This window comes from Abramis brama (genome assembly GCF_963993115.1).
Source record: "Abramis brama genome assembly, chromosome: 19".
NCBI lineage: Eukaryota > Metazoa > Chordata > Actinopteri > Cypriniformes > Leuciscidae > Abramis > Abramis brama.
Genome location: NC_139981.1, coordinates 9,613,820 through 9,627,977, shown reverse-complemented (window position 1 = coordinate 9,627,977; position 14,158 = coordinate 9,613,820). Strand labels below are relative to the sequence as shown.

The 14,158-nt window shown below is 38.8% G+C and overlaps 1 protein-coding gene across 1 annotated transcript; it reads right to left on the bottom strand.

Moving 5' to 3' along the window:
* Positions 1-540: 540 nt before the first annotated feature.
* Positions 541-11,910, bottom strand: pprc1 (PPARG related coactivator 1). Its single transcript, XM_084093800.1, has 14 exons — positions 11,797-11,910; positions 9,949-10,086; positions 9,697-9,849; positions 9,514-9,579; positions 7,499-9,299; positions 7,379-7,432; positions 6,222-6,282; positions 5,866-5,933; positions 4,626-5,280; positions 4,316-4,531; positions 1,769-1,844; positions 1,556-1,677; positions 1,326-1,477; positions 541-1,034 (listed from the first exon to the last, which is right to left on the bottom strand). The coding sequence occupies exons 1-14, from the start codon at positions 11,875-11,877 to the stop codon at positions 934-936; spliced, it is 3,744 nt and encodes a 1,247-aa protein (XP_083949926.1). The 5' UTR covers positions 11,878-11,910; the 3' UTR covers positions 541-933.
* Between the last annotated feature and the right edge of the window lie 2,248 nt (positions 11,911-14,158).

Genomic DNA, 14,158 nt, shown 5'->3' with positions numbered 1-14,158 from the left:
ACTTCCATCAGATATCCATTACTTTTTAATTCATTTTACATAAAATATGAATTCTTGTTTTCTGTGAAACTGATGAAGTGAGTTTATGATTAAAACAAATCTGCCAATGGGCTCAGAAGTTTCATAATTTGTTGATATTTGTTAATGTTTTAAGAATAAGCTCATGATAATTTTTATTTGAATCTCAATAAATGTATCTTCATTTAAATGTTTAGATATTTGTATTGGAAAACATGACAAATTACAGAGGAAGATATTCATTTTTTTGTTTGCAACATTTAATGCCATGACTTTCTGCTCTGATTTAATGACCTTTTTAAGGCCTTAATTTGAGTAAGGGGCGAATTAAGACCTGCAGTCATGTATTCAAGTTTCTGTAAAATCAAGACGACCCCCAAAACACCATTTATTTCAAATCAATTGTTGCTCATATTAACACACGTTGACAACATATTAACACAAATGTTTTGATAATCTACTGCAAAAGTCTCCTCAAAAAAGAATGAAACAGATTTTGAATCACAAAAGAGACAACAAAAATACATTTATATATTTTAGGTTTATTTAGATTGAAATAAATTCAGCATTATAAACCAATTATCTCCAACATAATGTTTCCATTCAATTCATTTTAAAATGTATCCAACATTCAGCGTCAGATTAAACATTTAAATAAATGTAATTCTTTTTAAAAAATTCATTTTTTTTTTCATTCCAGAGTTTTATTATATTTCATGATCTTTTTTTGCACTTTTGATTTTTCTTACAAATCTTCACTTCAATAGAAGGTGTAAACTTGCAGAAACAAAAAACACAAAGAGAAAAACAAAACAAACAAAAAACAAAAACAGTAATTGAGAGCCAACACTGGAAGTGTGGGGCAGCATTTCGCTCCGAGGTAATAGGTCTTCTCATCGGTGGCTTGAATATTCGTTACCTTTTCAGGTTCCTCTGAGCTTGCTTGAGTAAAGTGTCAAAGTCTAGTGCATCAAATTTGCCCTTTGTAGGCTTTGGATTGTACTCCCGGTTTGAATCTGAAAGTGATCAAAAAGAAACTGTCACATCTGGAGGCTTTAATAGGGAATGTTTTCAATGACTAAATTAATGATGCACCGAAATCTCAGCCAAAAAAAAAAAAAAAGAATTTTCAGTTTCGGCCAAAATAGATTTAATGAAACAGTGACGTTTAATTAGCGTTTCTCCAAAGACTCATTTTGACTGCATCAACGTTAAATGAAAGCTTTCATTTTGTTTTCGGTAATAAACACATTCTGGTGCATCACTACTTTAAATGGAAGGAGAACAGCTAACGATGCGAAGCTCACCAAGATCAGCATAACTGGTTTTGCAAAACTGCCTCCTGCCTCCAAAGCAAAGGTCAAATGGAAGCTCATTCTGCTCCCTCAGCTTGCCTCCATTCTCAATAGCATTAAACGCATCCTTTTTGCTATAGTATGTAACAAAGCCGTAGTTGTCTCTGAAATAACAGGAGTGTTAGCAATCCTCTTGTTAATGTTAAACAATACATCAAATAAATACAACAGAGAAGCCATACCCATTTTCTCTAAAGTGCACAGTGCACTCCTCAATCTTTCCGAAGAATGAGAAGCGTTCTTTCAGCTCCTTACGAGTCATGCTTCCTCGAATTCGTCCAACATAAACAACTCTCCGCTCCTCCTAAAAAACATTGCAATTGAAATGTCAGAAATCAAATCACCAAGGTGCCTTTGGGAACAAATGAAGATATTTCCTTGATTGAAATACTCACAATGGCTTTCTCTTTGCGCATCTTTGTATCCTCATTGCAGTTTTGTGAAAGGTGGTAATCGGGCCTCTGATTAGGGCTGTCAAAAGTTAAAACATATCAGGGTTAATATAGTTAACTTGTACTAACACAAACCATTAAAAAAAAAAAACTTTACTTGAAACAATAAACTGAAATAATATATAGTCAGCATGAAATCAATTCTTATTTTTTTATGTAATAATGCAATATTAATTATAAATGATTTATCTGTGCACATTTTTTTTAAAGTTCATGTGCCTTCATAATCTTTAATCAAAGCAACTTCCTCCATCTTGAAGTGACATCTCTTCTCTGGACTCGTTTACACCTGGTATTAAAGGGCCCCTATAATGGATTTTTGAAAATGACCTTTCATGTAGTGTGTAACATAGCTGTAAGTGAATGAAAACATCCTGCAAAGTTTTAAATCTGAAAGTGCACCGTATATAAAGTAATTGTCTTTCAAAAATAAGAGTTGACTCCAAGCCAATGAAATGAATCGTTTTTTAAACGAGTCATAAGCCGTTTCGTTGTGACGTCAAGACGAAACATTAGCATATTGCCCGGCCACTTATTGTGCGCGCACACACCAGGGAAAACTTGAACCTCAAACACTGCAGCTGATTCCTGTGGATACTGGACAGCATCAAGTCGAGAAGACGCTGTGCTCTCTAATTTGAAGGTAAAGCCAGTTTTTTTTTCACTGCCCAAGGATGAGCATGTGAAGAATCAGTGGTTAAAATTCATCTTTACCACAGCAGTATAATCCTAAACTTTTGCTGTGTTCCCTTTGTTTTACTGATGACTGCTTCTCAAATCTCGGAGTTCAATGCAGGATTCGCAAACCGCTTCCTCTTGAACGATGGCGTTCAAAATACTTAGTTTTGAGTTTTATATTGTGTAGGTCTCCTGCTAACTGGCTAACTCACATTATTACCGTCTAACTGAAATACTTCTGCTGATCAGCTGTGGGCCACTATTAGCCAAAACTGTCTATTAATGCAGATTGTCTGTCGTTCTCACTACTTTGAGTAAAGATTAAGCATGGAGCAAGATTTGTTTTACCAACGTTTGTTACATCAGTCATTCACGCTACAGCTCGGCTAATGTATGCACTGTTATTGATACAGTTTCCACGTTCACCGCAATAAATTAGAAACATACTCGGTAAATAAATAAGTACAAGTAAAATAATCTGTTTGTTGATGGACATGCACTTTTTAATGCTGATGGTGAGGAATTAATGTTACAGTTGCAACATCTCATAATGTACCTCAAACTGATTAGCGTATCACTAAGAAACGTCCTGATCGAGTCGTCCTTGAGATGGAGGTTCGGGCTGAATAACTAGTTCTTACAGTGTTTCATCATCGGACTCGAGCTAGGATTGATATGGTAAAATCGACATCATTGTTCGTTACCGTTTAGTTTACGGTGTAGGAAGCCTCAGGACACGCAGAGCTGCGTTGTTTTGGCAATGGGCGTTTTTGTTTTCGACACGCGCTGTATGCAGTAAACCAATCACAACAGACTGAGCCATCTGGCCAATCAGAGCAGAGTAGCTTGTGGAAAGGAGGGTTTTAGAGAGATTGATTCATCTAACGAGTCATTTGAGAATCATTGGAAATGTGATGTGCAAATATGTATTATGAGAAAATGAAACTTTTTGACCAATGTTTTTTGACCTTTGATGCATGTAAACCTGTTGTAGGAGACTCTAAAACAACATTAGGAAACTTTAAAATAGCATAATAGGGGCACTTTAAGATGCATTTTGCGCGATCGGATCACAAGTAAATGAGGGATTCCCATTTACACCTGATGTTTTAATCCGTCTCTTTTATCCACTTTTGGGCTCTATGGGTGGGCATGTATGGGCTTTTCAGATCTTTCAATCTAATGGATGTGAAAGGAGATGACAAAAAAAGGAAATAAAACAAACAAAGCCAGCAGCTTTCATATCTTCTGATTGCTGCAAGACCACGCCGAACGCTGTGAGTGTGTTAGATATCAGGAATGGTGAGAAAATTGTGCTTTGTCAATTATTCGTCTTCAAACCAAACTTGGGTCTTCAGCCGACAAAGTTTAAAATCCCGCCTGGCTACCGCTTACCATAATGATTACGCGTTAGGTCAGAAGGTGGAGAGAAGGCAGTCTTTTGCGGTTATTAGAACACATGAGCGGCTACACTACAAAAGTAATCTGGTCAAATGCGTTTTCAACTACCCCTGGAAGTGGTCAAACGTGGACAAGTGCAAAATGTTTTAGACTGTTTACACGTGTTTAGCGTCATCCACTTGTAATCAGATTGACGAAAATAGTTCTTAATACCAGGTGTAAACAGGGCCTCTGATGACGCGTTTACTGACGCAAGGACAGGACAACCTGTCTCTAACATGAGATCACAGCAATGGCAAACCACAACCATCCAATCAATTCCTATTTAACTATAATAGTATCTCAATGATACAAAAATAACAAATGAAAATACACAGATGACAGCACATTTGCTAACATGCCAGTTCTCACCTTCTATGAGTTTTCCAACGCAGATGTCCATGAGAATCAGAAGAGCGGGACCTGGATCTAGAGCGGCTGTGACTCCAAGATCCAGAGCGTGAGCTTGAATAGGAATATCGACGCCGACGGGGTGGGGAAAATGACCTGGAGCTGGATCGGGAACGAGACCGAGACAGAGACAGAGATGAAGAACTGGATCTGCTGCTGGAGTGACGAGACCTGTATCTGTAAATGTAAAAAAAAAGGATAATGTGATTTCAACATTACTTTTTAATTATCATACATGTGTATAATAACCATAGACAATGTCAAAGCGGACCTTTTCCTGGGTGGTGAACGTGATCTGGAAGAGGATTCAGAACTGGATTCTGAGCTGCTAGAGGATTGGGCTCTGTATCTTCGCTTTGTGCGGCCTCTGTCCTGCTGGTACTGTCTGGAGGAACACTCAGAGTAGTCCAGAGGTTTTTGCTGGTTGCATTTTGCTTCATCCAGTAAAGAGATTTCAGTGTCAGGCCTGTTTGGAGAGGCATCTGGAGTCACCAAGGTAGAGCTGTTTAATGTGCACCTTGTATCTGCAGAAGGTTGACTGAAGCTGAGGTTTCCTTCTGTAACTGGAGTTGATGAAGCCTTGGAGACACTGTTCTGCGTCGGCTTAATGGAGGACAGCTCGACAGACTTGATTACAATGCTAGGCTGTTGTTTGACATTCCATCGACTGCCAACTTCATTTTGGTTGGCTTCTTTTGGAGGGAGGCAATAGTCATGGTCAAGGGAGAAAGGTTGAGTCTGCCCAGTGGTAGTAGGGGTCGGAGGCTTGCTACGCAGCTTATTTGAAGGGAGTGGTTTTGCTTCTATCTGAATGGCCTTGCTAGGAGTTGGCTTAAGGACCTCTGACTTCTTGGTTTTCCCCAGTAAAGAAACCGGTGCAATGGGTTTCCACATCTGGTGTGGGGGAGTGGCAGGTGGTGTAAGGCCTATGGGATGATTCAGATAAAAAGAGTTTACTTTTATTCATTTTATTACTTTATTATTTGCATATTCTACAGGAATGCGTTTGAATTATATAACAAAATAGATCAAATCATACGCGATTTATTTAAATTAAGCTATTTTATAAGTATACTACCATTTAAAAGTTTGGGGTCAGCAATACTTTTTTTTTTTTTTTTTTTTAAGAAATTAACATTTATTCACCAAGGATGCATTAAATGGATGCATCCATGGAAAATCCATGACAGTAAAGACATTATAATGTTACAAAATATTTCAAATTCAAATAAATGCTGTTGTTTTAAACTTTTAAAGAATCTTGAAAAAAGTATCACTTTCCACTAAAACATTAGGCAGCACAAATGTTTTCAACACTGATAATAAGAAACATTTCTGAGCAGCTAATCAGCATATTATAATGCTTTCTGAAGGATGACATGACACTGAAGACTGGAGTAATGATGCTGGAAATTCTGCTTTGCCAGGAATAAAAAACAATTTTAAAATAACAAAAAGAACCGTTATTTAAAATTGTAATTATATTACAGTTTTTACTGCATTTGTTTTACCTGCTGTGCTTCCCAGGTCATGGTTGCGGGTTTTCTCCAGGGCCTTAGTCTCCACCTGCTGCTCATAACTGAATTAAGAAAATAAAATGAATAAATATAATTTGCAATGGCAACATCAAAAGCTTTGAATTGCTGATGTTGTTAAAACATCACTCAGACTGACACAAGCTATGCTCATGTTTGTCTCTAATGGCCACCTTCACATTCTGAAGTCATGTTGAGAGACTTCATGTGTTTCGGTAGGTCTTGGTGAAATGTGGCTTACGGCCACACACACACACACAAACATTGAGTTTGGTGCAAGAGCAGCACAAGGGCTGTAGGGTAACTCCATCACTCTGCCTCATGATACTCACCTGGAGTTTCCTACAGCGGCTGCTCTACCACAGACCTCCGGTACCCTTGGCTCTTCTTTTGCTGGAAAGAAAAAAGGAGGGTTGTGAATGACCAAATACAGGAGGTGAAAGTGGGACAGACCCTTAAAATAACTGCAACAATCAAATTGTTCAGCATTTAGCAGAACACGGCTACAACAAAAAGCATGTGTTGTGATACACTACAAAACGTCCCCACTCAACAGCTGAGAAACAGCAGACTAAAGATAAATGCTTGTTTAATGGGTACACAGTCAGTATTCAGCCCCTGCATGTCCTCAGACAAAGACAGCCAACTGGTTTTAAAATGGTTTTGTTAACAGGGCAGAATTCCAGCAGTTCAATGAACATTAGCACATTGCAGCTGTTTTCATTAAAGCCACGCCCTCTCTTAGTTACAGACCCTACCCTTAAGGTGTGGTCACATTAGTGTAATTTCAGCACGTTTTCGTGGGCAAATATGTTCATTGTCTATTATTAATAACGTTGTGGTGTATAAAGCAGAGCTCACACAGAAACTTTCACCAACAGTTTCACCACAGTGAATTCACAAACTAGAAAATGAGCTAAGTTTCCTATTTTACACAGGGGCCAATTCCTATTGGAATGACTGGATTTTGCCCATGAAATTGCCAAGCAATGGTAAATCTGACCGCACCTTTAGGAATACCACACCCCATTTTCTTTCTTTTTTTTGAAGCTTGACTGGTTCTATATGACTGGTTAATATTTTATAATTTTACAACAACTACGCCATTTTGGTTAAACAGAATTCCACTAGGAAAAGGGAACAAACCTTAAGGCCATTTTACCTCATTTGAACCGAATTCCATTAATACGTCAAGATAAGATGAACACGGTTGTGTGACAACAGTCTTATCTAACCCACTGGGTCATGTTAAACTGTGAACTCTGTACTTGCAATCTGTGCTTGACCTGGCAAAATGGACACAAATTCCTTTGTCCCAGGAATGCCAACTTTCTCCAAGCTCCAAACGTTAGTGTGTTGCTTACAAACTAATGGTCTGTATTCTAAAGATGGCAGGATGGGTGTATGTGTTCACTAAGGAGGCGCACTGGTTTCCAAAGAAATTGGTGAACAAATACTTTAAGAAAAAGAGCTCAGACACATCACTTACTCTGAGACTCCTCAAACTGCTCCAGGAGGCTTGTAAGATCAGCAGCTTCAATCCCTGAAAGAAAAAGTTCTTTATAATCCAAATCAACTGAAACTTAATTACATACGGAAAAATGCTCACCAATTTCATTTGTGAATGACTCAATCAGCTCAACTGTGGTGTTCTTCGGTTTGGTGATCTCCGAAGAAACCATCCTCATCTGCTCTGCCAGTTCAACAACTCTAGCCTGAACTTGAGCTGAGAAAAATGGCTGAACGGCTATCGGTGCAACATGAGGCAGTAACCGTGAGGTCAGCTTTTTAGAATTAGTTGGCAGGGTGTTTTTGGCTTGATCAGACACGGGGGTCAAAACAACCTGCTCGGTCTCTCTCTTTGCAGGCACAGCAGCACTAGGTTTAAGAGGAATAGAGTTTGAGCACTGAACTGGTGTAGTGATCATCTGAGGCCTTGAGGGATCTTTAGACGGCACACCTTCACACACATGAGCAGCATTGGGGTTACTATGTAAACATTCCTTATAACTAGGTGCATTGAGACCTTGAGAGTCTCCAGATTTAGTGGACACTGGTGGTGAAACCATCCTTTCAGGAGGCACCTCAGCCACACGTATGATCGGGGTAGAGGTCTCGGTATGAATAGTGTTTTGTGGCACGCTGATGGGAGTAGGTAGTTTCTGGGGTGATGAGTGAACTGAATGAGGTAAACTTTCAGATGATGTACCTGAAGGTGGAGGGGTTGATGCTTTAGAAGTAGCAGGTTTCTTAGAGGAACCCATCAGTGAAGCTGGAGGGGTGAGTAATGCTTCAGGTGTTGGGGGAGCAGCAGGGCCTCTCGGGTGCCATGCAGGCATGATTTCAGGTGCAAGGTCTTTTTTAACAGGAGTATGCAAGGTTTTACGTGGGTCTCTGGGGTTTGGGTCTGGCAGGCAAGGTATTGGGGGAAGTTCCTTGGGTGCTTCAGGCAACTTGGGCCATTTAGTGCTGTAATCCTCCGTTTTGTCCACAGGGTCTGGTTTCTTCTGCTGGCGGAGGAGACGATACTGCTGTAAACTGAGAGGTTTGGGCTTGGTTTCATTACGCTGACAAACAGCATGCTGCTCACTAACAGGCTCTTGTTTTGAGGGTGGTTCTTCCTCTAAAGACTTTTTAAGAGCTTTGTTCTCTGGCTGAGTGTCAGTAATTTTTGCTTCAGCTTGAGGGGTCATGATGTGCTCCTTCTCAACCCGTGGCTCAGGGGTCATGAACTGTGTTGGACAAACAATTTTGGGTCTCTCAGGCTCTGCCGATAAATGAACAGGTGAAAAAGTCACCTTTTTCTTCTTTTGTTCTTTCTGCCGTTTCTTCTGGGGCTCCTCTTTAACTCTTGAGCTTCTTAAAATCCTCTGTTCAACCAGATCAGCTTTAACAGGTTTACATTTCTTTTTCCCTTTACATAACTTGCCAACCTTTTTCTCCTCTTCCACAAGAGATACTTCAGAAGGTGGTGGGAATTTTTCAGTACTATCCTCGGGCTTTGGTTCCAGCTCGTTTATGCTTTTCTCCGGGACTCTTTGCTCTCCTTCTGCAGAGTCTGTGTGAGAAAAAGGGATGCCGAGATCTGGGATTGCCAGGATGGGCTCTCCATGCTCTCCTTTATCAACCACTTCTAGCACGAGGCCCCCCTCGGGCAGGAGATGCTCTTCTCCCTCTTCTCCTTCCACACATAATGTCATGCAGTAAGGGTGCATGTGTTTTACTAAATCGCTTAGAGTGACAGGCATGCTCTCTCCATCCTGTTCTAAGGACACTGGAAGGCACCAATCAAATTCCTCCAGTGATGACAAATCAATATTAGCTATTGGGTTTGAAAAACTAGCATCCCCATCTTCCTCCTCTTCTCCTTCACTGTTCTGCTTGGATACTCTCTGCATTCGTGGGAGACTCTAAAACAAAAACATATGTCTCACATTAGTTATACATAAAAAAAAAAAAAAATTAAAAAAAGCAATTAGACCCCACCCCCCTCCAAAATAAGATTCAAGCAGCCCTAGTTGAAACCTTTTGTGCTGCCATCAAAAACAACAAATCTAATGAAACTATATATATTTAGTTGTTTTTCAAAAATGGACAAGGAATAAAGATTCAGAACTTAAATACCTTTCCAGGAAATTGTCTTGCATGAATCAATGCCTCTGGAGGAGACCGTGAAAACAACTTTCTCAGCTAGAGTGGATAAAGGAAAATAAGTATCTGAAAATGCATCAAGCTGTTCAAAAAAACAAAAACTTTCTAATGCATTCCTGACATGCTTGGACAGGTGAAGACCAACTGGAGACTCACCGGTGAGTGTTCCTGGCCCTTCTGTCCTGAGAACAGGTCTGGATCCGGCAGAGTGTCAAAAGGGGACAAGTTCTCATCATCAACATTGTCAAGTATTTCAGTGAGAGCTGTGAGCAGTGTTGCTTCACTTTCCTCATCAATATTACATTTAACCTGAAACAAAGGAAGTATTTTATGAATACCATTGCTCACTGACATGAAATTTGACATTCCAAATCATGCAATGAACAGTTTTATAAAGGCATTATTTACTTCTCCAGTGGGGTTGTCCTCAAAAATGGACAGAATAGAAGGATCCAAGCAGCCATGTAAAACCTCCAGAGCATCTCCATTGTTAAGGCTGGGATACTCCAGACAGCTTCCAGTGAAGCTTCCCTGAAGGATCTCTGCCTGCAAAATTCCATAAAAAATAAACGTCCATTTTTATTTCATGAAGACTTTAATGTTTGGTCTTGCTTGACCCATCACCAGACCACTCCATAGAAAAATATCAACTGAACCTCAAGACTTCAAATAGTCATTCACATCTGGCTGATGCTACACAAAATTATTAACATTAGTATTAATAATATCATATGTTTTTTTAAACAATACTTTCAGAATTAAATATGCTTCTAAAACCAGAAATCACTGCAGGGTGAAATATGCATTAGCTGAGTTTGTAAACAAGTTCATGTTCCCATTTTTAACAACTGCAAACAATGTGCTGCCTTTAAGGCGTGTAATCGCTGGCCTGTTCTGCAGCAGCTGATGTTATGGTCAGCTTTGGTGTTAATACAGCTCATAGAATCATTTATTCACATGGCTTCAAGTGAAACATTGTTAATAATCAACTCTCTTTGTATTAATAATTTTAATAATGCTCATGAATTTGAAAGCAAAACACTAAAACTCAAAGAATAGACAAGCTATTTAAATCTGAGCAATTGTAAATAGGCATTTAAAAAATGTGGTAAATATAATGTGGTAAATAAAATGCAAGCACGTTCAATTTATAAATGCGTTCATTTGTAGCTACAACCACGTGTTGCGCACACGTCATCCTGCCGCAGTGCATTACTGGGCAAACCCAACACCGGCACAGTTCAAAACACGCCTTGCGCTACCAGACATGCTGCATGGCCACTGTCATTTTCTTAAAATATATCTATATTGCATCTTTAGGCCAGCTTGATAACAAATCGTTCTCGCTTTAAAACCTAAACGGGCTGAATTAAAGAGTGCTGTCAGTAAATACACATGGCCCAACATGACTGTCCCACTCATACCAGCACCACGTGCTGGACAGCTAGTCAACGCAAACCGCATTGAACAACATGGGGCTAACTTTTTAATTCACAGTCACGACCATGCCATATAAGAAGTGAATAGGTGATAAATCCAAACACTCGGAGCAGAATAGATAAAAAGTGTCCGTGGTCTGATAATCACAGTTTCAGTGTTAAATATTTAAGTTAAATGTACGACCATGCATAAACACTGTTAGATTCATTCTCTCAGTCAGCCACGTGGGTGAGAGTTACTTGAAAATGTAACAAACAATAAAAAAGCCATATTTGATCAACAATGGCATGTGTACTAAGAACTTACTAATAAATAATTTCAAAATACATTTACATTAAATTGGAATTCTCCTTCAGAAGTGACATTCAAACAGCTAACAATTCCTGGTTGCAGATTATCGATAACATCAAAGCCACAAAACAATGCATTTATTGTTTACGAAAAGCAAAACTGTCCTATTTTGTTATTTTAAAAAACGATAATTTGTTGTTTAATCACTGTGCTAGACTAATAAAAGTTATGAATGCAAATGGATGGCAACATCATCTAACACGACCAAACTTTTGCATCAATCCCTTGACAAGCGAGTTCAGTGTAAACACGTACGAAATCTAGCAACACCTGGAGAGTGCTAAATCTGTTTGTTTTTCTGTTTTTTCCCATATGTGGAAAAAAAATGCTGGTGCATCAGCATCCACGTGTCACAAAGTCCTGCACATAATCGCGTATTTACCTTGAATATTTGGCACAGTGATAAATGTCATCAATTTCATTCTGGCACAACATCATATAAGTATCAATATGTGCAGTTCTCACCTCGTCAAGATTCACCGGGGAGAACATTTGAGTATTATAGGCTTTTAACATCTCCTCGCCTGTTCCCCACCGCGCCGCCATCTTACAACTCAACTCTGTGTGTGTGGAAAAACGTGAATCAACTGCAGGCGCAGCAGCAGCCGGTTACAAACCACGTGCTATTTGCGTTCCCGGCAACTGAACGGGTTTAGTCCCGCCCCAAATATGCGTAATCGAACGTCAGCTAACTCACAAACTCTTCTGTTTAGGGTAAGTGCTGGCAACCTTTTTTTCTTTCTTGCTTGATATTTATTACCTTATGTAATGTTATGGTTTATTATATAAACGTTTGTTCAGTATAATGCAAATTGAGAAGTGTGTTTTGAATTCATGTATTTTAAGTGTTATTTTATATTAGATTTCATATTTCTCTGAACTTAGAAAAAAAGTTTTGAAACTTTAATAATTTTTTCGGGGACTTGATACCGTGAACCAGTGTCAAATGCTGCTAGTCAGTTTTACAACAGCCCATTTTTGTTATTGCCCAGCTTTGTTATTGCTCAGTTTTGCTTGTGCGGGCTAAAAAGACATAAAATACATTGACATCTTTGCTAAATTTATAAAGATTCAGCTGGCATACTTTGACTAATCAAAATTATTCGCATGTGTCCATTTCACAAACACTATAAACTATTGAAGCATATAGGCTACATAGACTTTAATTTAAAATAACATAAACACTGCTTTAGAAGGCAAGCTTCTTTTAAAAAACAACTAAATTATAATTCATAATATAATTTTTATAGATAGATAACATATTTGTTGCTTTTAAGTGTGCTGCTAACTATTCTGCAAAAAATCAGTCAATGTGTGGATAGTCCTCTCTTTGCAGTGACACATCTTGGCCAGCAGATGTCCTCCATGTTCTTTCTTGTGAGCTATACTATACGCTATTCAGCGATGTAACATGGCACGGTTTAACCGGGTTTAACACATTGTTACCATGAGTTGTTTAATAAATTCCTGTTTCTCTTACTGGAAGGATGATTAAACGCTCTTTGCATTTCCTGTTCATTTCTTGTAAAACTACTGTTGTGGGCCCCACACTTACTTTATGCTGTTAGCCACTAAATCGTGCCATTACATCCTGGTTTGGCTTTGTTGTCCACTGCTTTCCTTTCCCTTCAGTGAACTTTTAATTAAACAAAATGTCTATGTCACCCTTTTTAAGTGTCACTGTTTTTATGCTCTTTGCAGAGTTGTTGTGTACAGTTTAAACTTAAACTAACGTGTGATTTGTAAAACATATTGTAAGTCAACAAGTCTAAAATACTTAAAGCACTATCAGTTTCAGTTAACCCTCATGTTGGTGAAGATATTTCTCAGAGACTCACGTTCAAAGCTCTGCAGTTTGAACCCACATTATAGTTGGTCCATGGTATAGGTGCAACCTTTAGACTTTTATTACCTTTACAACCTTTTTTATTGACCAACAACCCACTCCATGGTCAAATAAAACAGCTTTTATTAGACGGCTGAGATGAATCAATATCAAAATTAATATTTATTTGTATGTGTAAAACTGTTTAAATAAAGAAGAAACCAATAACAGACATAACTGATGACTATTATTAATACTGCAAATATATAGGCTAATGCAACTTGGGCATAAAATGAATCGCATAGTACTTGGCAAATTTGCCTTTTTTTTTTACTTGTAGTCTTTGTTGTATCTTCTTTTCCAAAATAGATATGAGTACCTGGTCACTAGGAAAATGTGCATTATGTGATAATGCACTTTTTATTCGTTTGGTGTGCCGTGAATTTTGTTCCTCAGACATTTACTGGGAAGCACCAATACTAGCAAAGTGTTTCAAGAGAATGTCTGTATGAGCATTGAAGCCGTCACTGCATCATCTTGAGGGTTTTGTTTGCGTAAGCAGTGTTTGTGGGTTGCTTTCATAAAAAAAAGTCTCTCATAAGTCATAACTATACAGTCTCGCATAGTACAGCTGTCTGTCCCAAAGTGGGTGGACGAGAGCAATTACAATGAACATTTTCGTGAGCAAGAAAATCCTGCTCCACCTCTCTTTAAAGCTGTGCTGTCCTGTTCTCTTCAGCCTATTCCTTGCAGCTACCTGACTGTACTTGAAAATCATTCATCCACTACCACTGTTGCCATGGCAACTAGAGGGGAAATCCATTTCATCAACCTCTTCGTCACACTACATCCTTCCGTTCCCCCTCTCTCTCTCTTTTTCTCTCATTCCCTCCAACCATCGTTTTCTTTATCTCTCTATGCTATCTCATGTTATTCTTCTTTCTTCCTGTCTCAGTCAGAGAATAGACAGGCAGCAGAGGATGCAACTCAATAAACAGAACC